General features: G+C 42.0%; 1 protein-coding gene across 1 annotated transcript; it reads left to right on the top strand.

Annotated features, from left to right (window-relative positions):
* Positions 1 to 7,428: 7,428 nt before the first annotated feature.
* PIGA (phosphatidylinositol glycan anchor biosynthesis class A) lies at positions 7,429 to 13,413 on the top strand (the record flags this gene model as incomplete). Its single annotated transcript, XM_082303970.1, has 5 exons — positions 7,429 to 8,119; positions 8,552 to 8,684; positions 9,859 to 9,991; positions 11,227 to 11,433; positions 13,150 to 13,413. The coding sequence occupies 5 exons, from the start codon at positions 7,429 to 7,431 to the stop codon at positions 13,411 to 13,413; spliced, it is 1,428 nt and encodes a 475-aa protein (XP_082160096.1).
* Between the last annotated feature and the right edge of the window lie 472 nt (positions 13,414 to 13,885).

Raw genomic sequence — 13,885 nt, 5'->3', positions numbered from 1 at the left:
TATACATTGCAAATGTATAAATCTATATGTATCCTTTGGGCATCAACGCCAGCTGACTCTTAAGGTCCCTTCGTGTTTTCCAGCCAAAAAAGTTGTGAATCTGTTTGGTTTTTTTGTTTTGTTTTGTTTTCTTGTACCACTGTAAACCAGGAGTTATGCTATTTAAATCAAGAGTTACTTTGCTTTACAGTAGTGTAAAAAAAGGAAGGTGAAACCTTGAAAACCCAAAAGTTTGTGGAAGCTCCTTCAGCTGCCGGTTTCCTTTGTATTTTCTAAATAACTGATAAATGCGTTTCAACTTTAAAATGTCAAAGAGGTTGTTAGCTTCTAATTTTGGACTCATGGAGTGAATTGGTCTCTCTGGGAAGTACAAGGTGGTTACCAGGACAAGTGAATCTATACTCTCATTTATTACACTCTACATTAAAAAACAAATAAGTCAAGGGTTAGAAATTATGTACTGCCATTCATTTTATTTCTGTCAGACTCCTACATCAGCAGTTACACAAAACCTTCAATAAAAACTTTTCACCTGCGGCGGGAGAAAGTCTGTTTTAAATTAAGTCAAAAGGAAACCATTCCTTTAGCCAATAAAGTGAAATGAGTACATAAAAGGATGCTGTCAGGGCTTGGTCTGTATTTTGACTTCTATGCCATTAACACCCTTCTTTCTTTGTTTCCACTTTTATCATACTCTACAATACTACTCAATGTGGAAGGTCCTCCAGGTTGAGAGCATTCAGGATCCATGACTTAGCTTCATTTCTTAAACATCAAAAGCTACCTTTAAAATGTTTATGACTGAATAATCAATGATTTAATTCTAGTCTGCATTAGTATATGCTATATATTTAAAAATACAACAGCAGCTATACAAAAAATATCCAGTTATTGAGTGTGATTACAAATTAAGTGACAAGAAAAGAAGGTAACAAAATAGGAAACATTCCACCTAGTCTTCTGCCCCACTTTTGCTAAGTGGTGTTTTTAATTGGTGAAGACTGTATCTCTAACGTTTGGCTTAGTATCACAGGTCCAGCTGAAATGGTGATGCAAGACATCCAGACTAACCCATCTGTTTCTGTTAGGTGACTCATTGGCAAAGCATTTATCCAGAACTTTCCCCTGACCCCTGATCCCGCTGTCTAAGCACACTCATGTGCCTCCTTTGCTCTTCCTTCCTTCTTGGGAAAGCGTTTCTTGCTCCCTATGAACGGGCTAACTGTTCAGAATTGTGTTTGAACACTCAAATACGGTTGCATAGTGATTATTTAGCTTCACTCCTCAGAATAAAATTACCAATACAAGTGATGAAACACAAGGAAAAGTTCAATGTATTCACAAGCACTATGCAACAGTTCTTATCAATATTGTCTCCATAATAAACTGCAAGATTTTCCTGTAGCTCAATTACAAAAGCATATAATGAAAATTCCTTTAAAATCACCTGGCCTCTCTGATCTGGCATTTCCCTGTGCATCCCATTTTAAAACCACCCACAGCTCGCTCCTAAAGATTCCATAGCTAATAATTGCCTTTCCCTCTCCACCTGTCCCCTGGGGGCCAATCATGTTATCACCTTGCTCTGCTCCACATTAATTAAATTAAACTCAGAGCACTTGTTTCCAACCTGCACAAAGCTTGAAATCTGTGGCTTCCGTTTCAGACCTCAAGAAGGCTTTGCGTTCCTGGAAGCCTCTCTGAGTCTTGCCAGTTCTAACAGTCAAATAAAAATTCCTGCTCCCTCCACGGACCTTACCTTGTTTTTATCTTCAGATGTTCAAGGTTATAATAACACTATCAACTTAAAGAAAACTTTGTTTCATTTCATGGATTTTAAAGTATAATTACAATGAATTATTCTTGCTTTACAGTTTAAAACTGGCCATAAACTATCAAAATATTGCATAGTTCATGTTTAGTTTTTATAAGAAACTCAGTTTTCTTTTAATTCAAACTATAGAAAACAGGCAGGTACTACACTATTGGGTATCAGGGAACAGTGTTGATAATGTTCTGGAGCATACGTGTAGTAGGAGCATTAGTAGTAGGAAGTAACACAGACCAGGTGCAGGTTGTTCAGCTTTGCACATAGAATATTTTGCATCCCCACCAGGACGAACACATTTGAAGTTTCCAACAGCTCCATCTGCTGTTGTCACTGCATCTTTTTTTTTTTTCCTCCACCAAGAAGTCCTTACACTTGTTTGACTTTCAGTTAAAACCATTGTGTTAGCATTTTAATACTGAAACCCATCTCAGGGTTCTGGCACTTCAGTTTGTATTGACTCTACGACATAAATTCCCAGAATTTTTTAAGAGTTCATCAAGTATAGTCTTAAAGGTACAAACAGAAGACCTCTAAGACAGGCCTTCTCTTCTAACGCAGCTGATGGATAAATGCTAAAGCACTTCGAAGTGGCCTCAAGGCTGCAGAAACAGAAATTTAGATCTGCAACTAAATAGGCAGTAAAAACTAGTAAAGCTGAGAAAAAAAAAGTAAAACCAAGCCTAGTCTGGTCAACAGCCTGTGGCTTCATAATAACTGATACAAGATCTGTGTGTTAATGTATCTCACTTGATCCAGATCAGATACAGGCACACGATTGCATTTCTGTCAGATTAGTCAGATGGCTTGCTAGAGAGTTGACGCTGGCTGTACGCTGGCTGCAGAACAGATATCCCTTAGGTCTGCCGGTACAAAGGTCCTTCCGACTGACTTCAAGTGTCAGGCAGAGCACAGCCGTCACTTTGCGTTGTGTGCCCAGGAATTTTTTCTGCCCCGTTCTGGGAGCCCTTAAGGTGGATCACTGACTCGGCTGACAAGGCAGAAGACAGACAGCACGCCGGCTCTGTTTGCGACGACTGCTCCTGCTAGGGATCGGGAAGGACTCTGAGACCAGGTGCTCAGGTGCTGACATGGTCCCTGCATGGAAGTGGCGACCAGCTTATGCCTAGGTGGTGTAAAAGAGGATTATTTGCAGCAACTGTCAATGCACTGTGAGCAGCTGTCCTGTACTGGTAAGGACAGAGACGTGACCTGTGTGTCAGACCAGAGGACTGGACTACATACCCCCCGACGGCTCCCAAACCCTTGTGCTCCTCCCCACCTTCACCGCCCTGATCTGAGCCGGAAGGGAAGCTGGGCTGTGGGACGGGAGAGCGTTGTAGTACACAGAGGGCGACTGAGTGATCGAGACCTCGGGGCGTGCGTGAGGGGCACAGGTTAGATGTAGTAACACACATAGACCTGCCGATCAACTTCTCACTTCTGTCAGTAAATTCATCTGCCACAGATGAATTCCAGCCTTCTTGGAAGGGAGACATACCTGTAAAATGGAAAACTAACTTATTTTCTGGCATCTAAGAGATAAATCTGGCTTAAAGAAAAGAAAGAAACCCTTTTTACAGATTGTATTTAATGGTGACTAAATACACACTGCAGTTTGTTAACCTTTCAACTTGAAACCTTTTTTTTTAAAGTACATTAACATGTCATTTCATCCAGCTTCTGTGGAATTTCACGAATACAGGAGAAAGACCGTAAGAAAACGCAGGTGCTTGAATAAGAAACCTATGATTTTTCTTGGCTGCTTTCTGGGTGGTATTGCAGCCAGATATGGGATTGGCTGTACCCAGTAGAAACCAGGCAAAACCAACCTTTTTAAGGTACTATAGAAACCTGTTACATCCTGTTTTTAAATCCTAGTACCAAAAAAAACTGCTGAGGTAGGCAGTTGGGCCCTCACTCCCTCTTCGCAGGAGTCTTAGGAGAAGTGACAGGCTCTCCAGCCTTATCATATGAAAGTAAACCAAACAGAAAGACAGTTCATCCTTTCCTTCAGGACAAAGATTCCAAATATTGCTTTCCTCCTCGTTTTGGAGCATATTTAATTCCAGCAGGATCAGAAACTGAAAACACCGTGTTTTTTCAAACAGGGTGTTGGGCTGTCTCTGGCTTTTTCCTGCTTGGTTTCACTACTCAATCTCGCTCTATGCTTGCACCCGTAGGCCACAATTCTCCATCCGGCAGTACTATTTTTCACTAATGTTCTCCATTTGGGGCTTCCAACAGTTTCTGCTTTCCTGAATCCTAGGAGAGAAAATGTCCTTCACTGTGAGCCAGCTGTGCACTCTCACAGTCACTATTCCATGTCACGAGAGTTCTCCAGGAACGCTGTGGCTCCCTCGCCATGGCATCAGGCTCTGGAGCACCACTGCTTCGCAGCTCTCTTGTGAATTACTTTGTGAACAACTGATCGCCTGTTTTTGTCCATTACTGATGTTTTGAAATAATAAACGTGCATGCTTTAGGCATATTAAATGTAAACAAATGCATTAATTTAATACACCAGCTTATTACACACAGCAAAGCCACTTCATCAAACTGATACTTTTTGCTCGAGACAGACATGCAATAGAAGCAACATTGTCCACCAGGCTGGGGACAGAGTAGCAAACTCAGCATGAGAGGACGCGGAGAGGGAGATGACAGAGCAGAGTACCTGGCAGAAAGATTTCCTGCCTTTTCAAGAATACCAAAGTGGCCTCCTGGAGGCAAGACGGCATATGCTACCAGAACAAAGCCATGGGAGTCTCTAAGTCTCCTTCATCTTCTCTCTCCATTAACTCGATTTATGAGGGTGCTTTAGGGAGCATTTGAGGACCAGGCTTGGAAGCAGTAATTACTCTGCTGTCACTGGTTTAATGTCTTTACTCTCTACTTTACATATCCCACAGTCTCACTCTGACTTTGTACGTGCTTTAAATGAGGGATTGAATGCATCCAGTTCAGGCATGTAGAAAGGAAGAAAATTTGATTCTCTCTTCTGCTGTTGGTCCCTTCACAACAGCTTCACCTCAGACCAGGGCAGGACACACTCTGGATCTGCCCAGGATCAGTGACAATTTTATGAATAAACAACACAAAAACACAGACGGTGAAAAGTGTGTGGTACCCCATCCTTGTGAACCAGCCGCAGACAGAAAACTTAGCAGCACCTTTGCCAGCTTTGCAGTGGCAAAGATTCCTTTCCTTTCCATTAAGGTTTTTCCTAGGCTCCTTGGTAGACAAATTTTCCAAGGTCATTTGAACATGACAACGGGAGGAGGCTGCTGATATAGAGGAACTGAGTTGGACTACTGACAGGTCTGACATTAAGCACAACTAGACACGTTTAGTGAGGAACACAGATGTCAGACCACCAAAGCTAACATGCCAGGCCAAAGGCAGGAAGACTTGGCCACAGTACTTTTCCTGGCCTCCTTCAGGAAAGATGTTCAGAGCCGATGGCCAGCTGCTGAGAAAGCACCAAGTCCTCTCCAAAGTTCAGATCAACATAGAGGGCCAAAAAATCACAACTGCTGTGGCATAAAAACACGTTTCTGAGATTAAGTGGCTCTGTTCTGTGGAAGGTTTTGTAGGTCGGTGCCAGTATTCTGGATTTGCATAGTGGTTGGTCAACAGCCGCTTATGGAACATGCCAAATCCCACTTCTTTTCACTGAAGAGAGGGGCTGCTATGTTGTATACCAGTTAAGATTTCTCTCTGGATTTTTTTAAGCTTGCATACCAAGAATTACAACCTCTCTAGACAGCACACAAGAAGAACTAGTCTAAAAAAAAATAAAATCATTTTCCAAATAGTTTAAACCATAAGCATTGTTTTTCTGACAGCTAAAATTGGAGTGACTAGGACAGCTTGATTCTTCACTGAGAGAGGTCACCACCATCATTTACCAGCGATCACATCATCGGGTGCTGCAACTGAGAACCTCCAAGTGCTTTCCTCCTCCTCCTGGCACTACTTTGGTTTTTTTTTTTTTTTTCCTAGATGGAATTTAAGGCAACTGCTTTACACCCAGGCTCCAGCTTCTGCTGAGAACTAGGATCCCTATGGCCTCCTGGTCCCTGGTCTCTTCTTCTTTCACAGCAGGATACCTGCCGCTGCAGGTGAGAAGCCTCCTCCCTTCTGGCCTCATACTCAGCTTCTCATCTGGAAATTCAGGTTCTTGCCACCCTGGAGGAGCACCTGATAATGAAGTCAGATTTGCCAATACTGGTCTTGCCTTTCTGAACACGAGAAAAACTTAAAAAACAAGCAGTGTTTTTCTTATTCAGCACACTAACATCTTTCACGTCTTTCAGTCCCAGAATGGCCTGATTTCCCCCTTGATCCTTCTGGGGATCAGCGCCTCCAAACCACATCTGTCCAAGCTTCAACCTAACCAGGAATCCAGCCAGCACTACAGCCTAAGTCAGCTTGTACTGTCACTCATGGCACACATATCTGCATAGGAGCGATGACAGAATCAAATCTGACAAAATTCTTATCAGAAATCTTGGCAAGGAGAAGTAGCTGCCAAACATAATCTTGGGAACGTATAGGGAAGGCATGAACACCCCCAGCCTGGTGAGGTAACATCTTTCTTGGCGTTCACCAGCAGTCCGGCTGGTGCTGCAGCTGCTAACAGCTGATTGCAAAGCTCCTTGAGAAGACAGAAATACACGGCCAAGCGATGCCAGCCTGGGGTGTCAGAGCACAACCCACACAACCCAGCTGCATTTCTCTAAGTTCAAGCTCCTGGACTTTCTGTAAAAATCATAGTATTTTTATTTTCATTTAGAGAGACCAAGCTTCCAGCACTTGTGGTGGAAGACTTAAGGACATTTTAGGAGTTCCAGCTGTGACTGACCCAAAGAGTACACCAGAAGAGCTTCTCCACCGGGGGCAGGGCAAAGCCTGTGGAGTTTTAAGGCAATGCTATCACTTTACAGCACGCAGCTCACTTTTTTCATCACGTTGGGACTATGCTTTTTTACATACAAGCTGTTTTTTTGGACAGCAAGCGGCCGAGGCGGCCTTCCCACGACAGCAAGGGCAACACTGCTGCAGCAGAGCGGACAGCCCGCTGCTTGGCGGCCGGCATCACGGCCAGAGGCACCAGGAAGAGGCCTGAGGCTAAGCCCGCCGCAGCCACGCTCCCCGCCCCTCCTCAGCCCGGCTTCCGTCACGTCCCTTCACCCCGCGGCCGCTCCGATTGGCCGCTTCTTTTCCCGCGTGACGCGGCGCCGGCCGGCGATTGGCTCCGGGCTGGAGGCGGGAGCGCTCGTCTGCGGGGGGGAAGGGGAGGGCGGGGAAATAGCCGTGCGGTTGCCGTGGTGACCGGGCGCCCCTTCCCGGAAATGGGAGGGCGCCGGGAAGCGCCCGGGAAGCGCCGGCGGCCGGCAGGTACGTGCAGGCGCGCGCGCGCGCGCGCGGACGCAGGCGCCCCCGCCCCCCCCACCCCCCTTCGCCACCCCTCCCCCACTCCCTCAAGGAGGTCGCCGCGGGCCCTTTAAGCGGGCGATCGCCCCGACGGGGGCGATCGCCCGCTTAAAGGGCCCGCGGCGACCTCCCCCTGAGTGCGCTTTGCTTGCCGGCGAGTGATGGCGCCTTGTGGTTCCCCCGGCAGGAACGGGCCCGGGATGGCGGCGGGGGTCCCGGCGGGGGGAAGGCACAACGTCTGTATGGTGTCGGACTTCTTCTACCCCAACATGGGGGGCGTGGAGAGCCACGTCTACCAGTTGTCGCAGTGCCTCATCGAGCGGGGCCACAAAGTCCTGGTGGTCACCCATGCCTACGGCCATCGGAAGGGCGTCCGCTACCTCACCAACGGGCTGAAAGTCTACTACTTGCCCCTGAAGGTCATGTACAACCAGTCCACAGCGACGACGCTCTTCCACAGCCTGCCCCTGCTCAGGTACATATTTGTGCGGGAGAGGGTCACCGTCGTCCACGCCCACAGCTCCTTCTCCGCCATGGCCCACGACGCCCTCTTCCACGCCAAGACCATGGGGCTGCGGACGGTCTTCACGGACCACTCCCTCTTTGGGTTTGCGGATGTCAGCTCGGTGCTTACCAACAAACTTCTGACGGTGTCCCTGTGCGATACGAACCATATCATTTGTGTCTCCTACACAAGTAAGGAAAACACGGTGCTGCGAGCAGCTTTGGACCCTCAGATAGTCTCTGTCATCCCCAATGCTGTCGACCCCACCGACTTCACTCCAGACCCATCACGGAGGGATGACAGTACAATAACAATTGTTGTTGTCAGCAGACTTGTTTACAGAAAAGGTAATGGGGGCTAAAATGTAAGTTCATTTTGGTTATTTTTTTTTTCTTTAGGGTATGGTAAGAAAGGTCTTGGTTAGGTGCCACTTATGCTGTATCTGTGGTATGGATTGGACCTTAAATGGGAGTCGTAAGGTGACAGTTCTGAGCTTTTATGTCTGTGCATTGAAGAAGAAGAAATGTATGTTTCAGTTACGCCTGTTGGGTTCAGAGGTGTATTTCTTCTGTAATACTGAAGATATTGAAACTTGAAATTTGTAAAATGGAAGGTCTGGCTTATATTGGGGATGTGATTTAGGCCCTAATCCATATATTCTGTTAGAAATGTTTTAACTGGTTTTTATTTAATCAAGCTACAACAACTTAAGTGGTTTTTTTTGGGTAAGTTCTAAAATCAAATACAATAACGACTTGCCCTAAATTTTGTACTCTTAGGTATAGATTTGCTTAGTGGTATAATTCCTGAGCTCTGTCAGAAGTATCCAGAGTTACATTTCTTAGTTGGAGGAGAAGGACCAAAACGAATCGTACTGGAAGAAGTCCGGGAAAGATACCAGCTCCATGACAGGTTTGTTCTGTGTATGTCTATGACCCTTCAATGTACTTTAGGGATGGGGAAAACAACATCAACGCCCTTTCTGCCTGGCCCCCTCCCGCTAAAAAAACCCAAACCCCAAAAACTTGAGGCTGGAGAAAATGAGGACTGTTGAAGGCAAGGCAGGTAGACCAGACACTAACTGAACACTTACGGAGTTGGACTATGATCCTGCAAGTTAATTCATAGAAACAGACCCTGTATGAACCTTCACTCGAGTCAGAGAAAAGCTGACTTTAGCCATAAATTTATCATATTCCTCTCTGAAACTGTGATGCTTGGATCACATATTACTATATGGCATACGGTGTTAGACAGCTAGTTTGTGTCACTACTGCTTGTGAGGATGACTGCTAGTAATTTATTTTATTATTTCAGCATGAAACTTTTCAGGGTAGTGCTTATCTAATATGTGTTTTTGTGGTACTACAAACAGGTTCCTTTGCTGCTACTGTGTTACCAAAATGTTTCTGTGATGCATATGTATTTGTGTATTTCTTTGGGGTTTTCTTCTTGTTCAAAGACAGTTTTATGTGGCAAGGACAAGGTTCTTAATTTTCCATTTCCTTTTCTCTGTTTTCTGTTGCCCGTTCTGTACTTCAGTCAGTGATTCTTCTGGATGGACAATAAAGTTGTTTCTTAGTATCATTCTTATTTCGCCTTTTTCTGTTTCCCAGTATGTCTTCAAAATAATAGGTCCTGATCATTGTATCCTAAATACTTTCCCCCCAGCCCTCAGACTTTGAGATTGATCAGAACTCACGCTGAAAATTCAGATAATACATCTAAAGAAAGAAAGGATGACAAATCTTAATTATTAACTGCATGAAACCATGTTCTCTTACAGAACTAGAAAGCTCAGTAGTAATGTTTTGAAGGCAGTTGCCATCAAAACAAAGAGAGCAACTTCTCCCTCCAGCTTTATTTTCAGAAGTTTCTTTTAGTGTGAAAATAAGAAGCTGAGTCTTCTGTTTCTTCATTGCTGGAAAAATTTAGAGAAAACGGAGCAAACATGTCTGTGTTCCTTCTCTCGCTATCTAAGTGTGAACCATTGGTACATTTTTCAGAATATGTGTAACATTATACAGCATTATTACAGTCCAAATCTAGTGTATGTCTGGTTTTTTTTGGTTTTTTTTATATGCAGGGTACGTCTCCTAGGAGCCTTGGAACACCAGGATGTTAGAGATGTTCTAGTCCAGGGGCACATTTTTCTCAACACTTCCCTCACTGAGGCCTTTTGCATGGCAATTGTGGAAGCAGCAAGCTGTGGTTTACAGGTAATAAAAAAAAAAAAAAAAAATCTCAACTATCTATAATGCATGTATCCAATTTAAACAAAGTTTATGATTAAATAATATGTGCTTGTAGCATTTGATTTAATCTGAGGCTCTGTCTTTACAAAGGTGAGAAATATTATCCCCATTTACAGATCACCTGGAAGATGAGACAGAAGGGTTAACTGAATCTGCTTAAGCTCCCAGAAGAAACTTGTGCAGAATTGGGAATAATATGTAGATCTGCTAACTCAGTTCTCTAAACTAACCAGACTGCCTCTCCAAAATGCTATTTTGTATGTCGTTTTCTTATATTAACTGAGGATGTATTTGCCTTACCATGTCGGGATTCAAGATAAGAGTTGGAGAGAGAAAAAACAGTAAGAGCCCTTTCTGGCTAATGTACAACTCAGATTGACAACTCGAAAAAAAAGTTAAATCAACAGCCATAAAGAACTTAGATTCTCACATTAAAATATAAAGAAAATTTTTTAAAAATACAGACTGATAAGAGTATCTAATATACAAGAAGTATAGAAAATGTGAGGGACTTTTTTTTCCACTCCAATATCTTTTGACAGTAGTTACTACCTAGTTATGGTAGTTATTCCTTTGTCATCTGTTTTCCTCTCTAGAGGTGAGGAAGTTCTGCAGTTTTCTTATTGTTGCCTGCTGTTTAGAGGTGATTGCATAATGTAAGTCCTAGTGGTTTCTGATTTCCCTTTAAAAATAATAATTCAGATTAAAATTACTGAACTTCTAAAAAAATTCTTGTAAATGTTCAGTAGCCTAGAAAGCATAAATTAAAGGCAGATGTGGTAAAATTGTCCTCTCCAGGTAAAGGTAACAGTTTTTATGAGGGACTAGAGAGAGGAAGTCCAAAATCTGGTTCCACAGATTTAGTTGTGTACTGTGACAAACACCTTTAGGAAAGATGTCTCATAAAACACTCATTAGACCAAGTCTTCTGCCTTATCATGCTGCCAAAGAATCATTCTGAGCATCGTTTAAGGTAATCTGCTGTGCTAGGTCTTTTCTAGGGCCTAGACCTTCAGGTCGCATACAGGTAAAATTCCCAAAGCATGATATCATCTTTGCCTTCATGGCAACCACTCATTGTATTTTTTTTTTTTCCCCGATTCATCTTAAGTACTGCATCTAACCAGTGTAATAGCAGTGTCATCACTCTATTTTATTGTTATGCAGCATATGTGCTATTTCTTTTGTTTCTTTCAAAGGTGGTGAGTACAAGAGTTGGCGGGATTCCTGAGGTGCTTCCAGAAAATCTCATTATTTTATGTGAACCCTCTGTGCAATCATTGTGTGATGGATTAGAAAAAGCTATTGCCAAGCTCAGATCAGGAACACTACCATCTCCAGAAACTGTTCATAATAAAGTAAAGACATTTTATACATGGAGGAATGTAGCCGAAAGAACTGAGAAAGTATGTATGACCACTTCTTTTAAATTCTCATAAAGTACATTTCTGAAACAGCTACTGCTTTGAAACATAACTAGGTACATTGTCTGTAATCTTTCAGTGTCATTTTTCAGTGTTTCCTGTCAAACACATGTGGTTTAAAAAGGTTCAGAAAATACTTCCTTTTTTCCCCCCAAATACATCCCTAGATAGGTGGGGTTTATTTCTGTTTGCATTTTTTTCTATTCCATAACTGCTGATAAATATTCTGAAGAGCAGTTTAGATCCTTAGTTACATTTCTACTCATATATTTTTTTTCCAATCTTCACATTAAGTAACTTCTCTGCCATAACTTGAAAACATGCTGTATAAGATGTAGGAAAAGGAAAGGATAGAGTTCATGAGAAAGTTTTGTGTGCCATGCGCTAACAAATGGTTTAAAATTATGAGAGGTAGTTTAATGCCAGTAGGCTGAACATAGCTGAATTTATATAAGCTATGGATGTAATGGAAATAAATGATCACACTTCAGAAATCGTATTTCAGAATTAGAACTGTGCTTCAGCATAAAAGCCCTGCCTCGAATGAAGAAAGTTAACTGCAATAATGTTATAAATGCCTGAGGAGATCTGTTGCTTCTGACTTTGGCCCCTGTGTTTTAGGCAAGGGAGTAGCTGAATCACATGCCTCTTAATTACATTGTAGTGTACTCAGATATGTATCTTTTCTAAGTCTCCTTGAAGTGCCATGTACAATCAGTTTATTGTTTTCAGCTACTGTCAGTACAATTCGCTTTATGGTTTCGTAACTGCAAGCAACATTTCAATTGCAAAGTTTTTATAGAAGTTAGCTTATATTTCAGTTTCTTTTATAGCCCTTTCTTAAAAAACCAAAGAAACAAAAAACCCCTCTGTGAAGGAGAACGTTCGTATAATTGGAAGAAGTACGCATGGAACTTACATTGTACAAAAGACAGTTGTTTGTTAGCTCATTAAGTTACCCGTAGGATGAAGCCTGTAATGTTCTCAAGGAAAAAGCTCTGTATCCTCTAAGCCTTTTTAAAGCTGTGTGTATTGAGTATTTATGTTTCTGTTCTATGAAACACAGGACTATAATTTTTATTTTTCTTTTAGTGGTTGTGGTCAATAGGTATATTAAGTCACTAGTAGCATGTATTTGCTTTTCCCATTCATTGAATTTTAAGGATTTTACTAAGAATTACTGGTGTTTCTTTAAATAAAAATCAGTATCCTATTATGATTTGCTTGATTGTTCAAATACAGAGATTTGGAAGATTGCCAACTCCTCTATGAGTTCATCCATCTTTGTGTTGAAAATCTAGTAATTGCATGTTCAGACTCTTCCTATGACTGGTGTGAATATCAGATCAGAACCCACTAATTAATTAAAAAACCCCAGCCCTCTCTGTATAACACTACATGAGAGACAAATTATGCAGCCTTCCTATTTAATGAAATGCTCTTGAGGTCTGTAAAAAAAAAAAAAAAAGAAAAAAGAACATTTATTTTCCTTTTTCTCCTTAAATTAATGCAATTTCTAGAACAGTACTCATAAATCAACATTTAAAATCTGCAAAGCTTTTTTGCAGTAATATTTGTCCCATCTACTAGTTAGGAATAGATAATTTATTTTGCACACCGATGACGAAGTACTGCCTGATTTTTGAGGTAGAAGCAACATCGTTTTAAGATCTTACTTTCTGTCTCTTTTCCATTTAGGTGTATGACAGGGTTGCAGATGAAGTGGTTTTACCAATGGATGAGCGCCTTAACAGACTAATGTCTCACTGTGGTCCAGTGACGGGGTGTATTTTTGCTCTTTTTGCTGTTCTGAACTTCCTTTTCTTGGCGTTTCTGAGGTGGATGACTCCAGATTCCATTATTGATGTTGCAATAGATGCCACAGGACCTAAAGGTGCATGGACTAAGCAGTATTTTTTGGGGAAAAAACGAAGAGTTAAAGAAGAACTTCCAAGCTCCTAAAATGCTCAAATGGAGAGGAAAGAACGCATCAATCACTAAAGGTTTTAATGCTTGCTGATAGAGACATTACTCTTAAGATTCTGCAGTTTCTTTCTGAACTTCTTGGAAAGAAACTTGGCTAAACATGCTACCTCAATTCAGGATTATGTTTTGGATTCATGCAAATTTATGGACATCTCTTTTGCACTTAAAGCTGGGAGGAGAACATGGGTTTTTACATGGGTCAAAAGCCTTTGAGACAAAAATACAAGATTTTTCTCAACAACTTGAATATTACAGAAAGTGACTGTAAACTTCAGTGGTATTTCGGAAAGCAAAACACAAAAATTATTAGCTGGCAGTAGTACCTGCTATTTCCTCATATTTACTGTGATTCTTACTTTGAGACCTATTTAAAAATATTTAATTAAAAACCCAACAAAACATAACTTTTCTCTCCTAAGATGAAAACAGCACTTGAAATTAGTCATGA

The sequence above is a fragment of the Platalea leucorodia genome (assembly GCF_965183815.1).
Source record: "Platalea leucorodia genome assembly, chromosome: 2".
In the NCBI taxonomy this organism is placed as follows: Eukaryota; Metazoa; Chordata; class Aves; order Pelecaniformes; family Threskiornithidae; genus Platalea; species Platalea leucorodia.
This window is presented reverse-complemented; position numbering and strand designations above follow the sequence as displayed.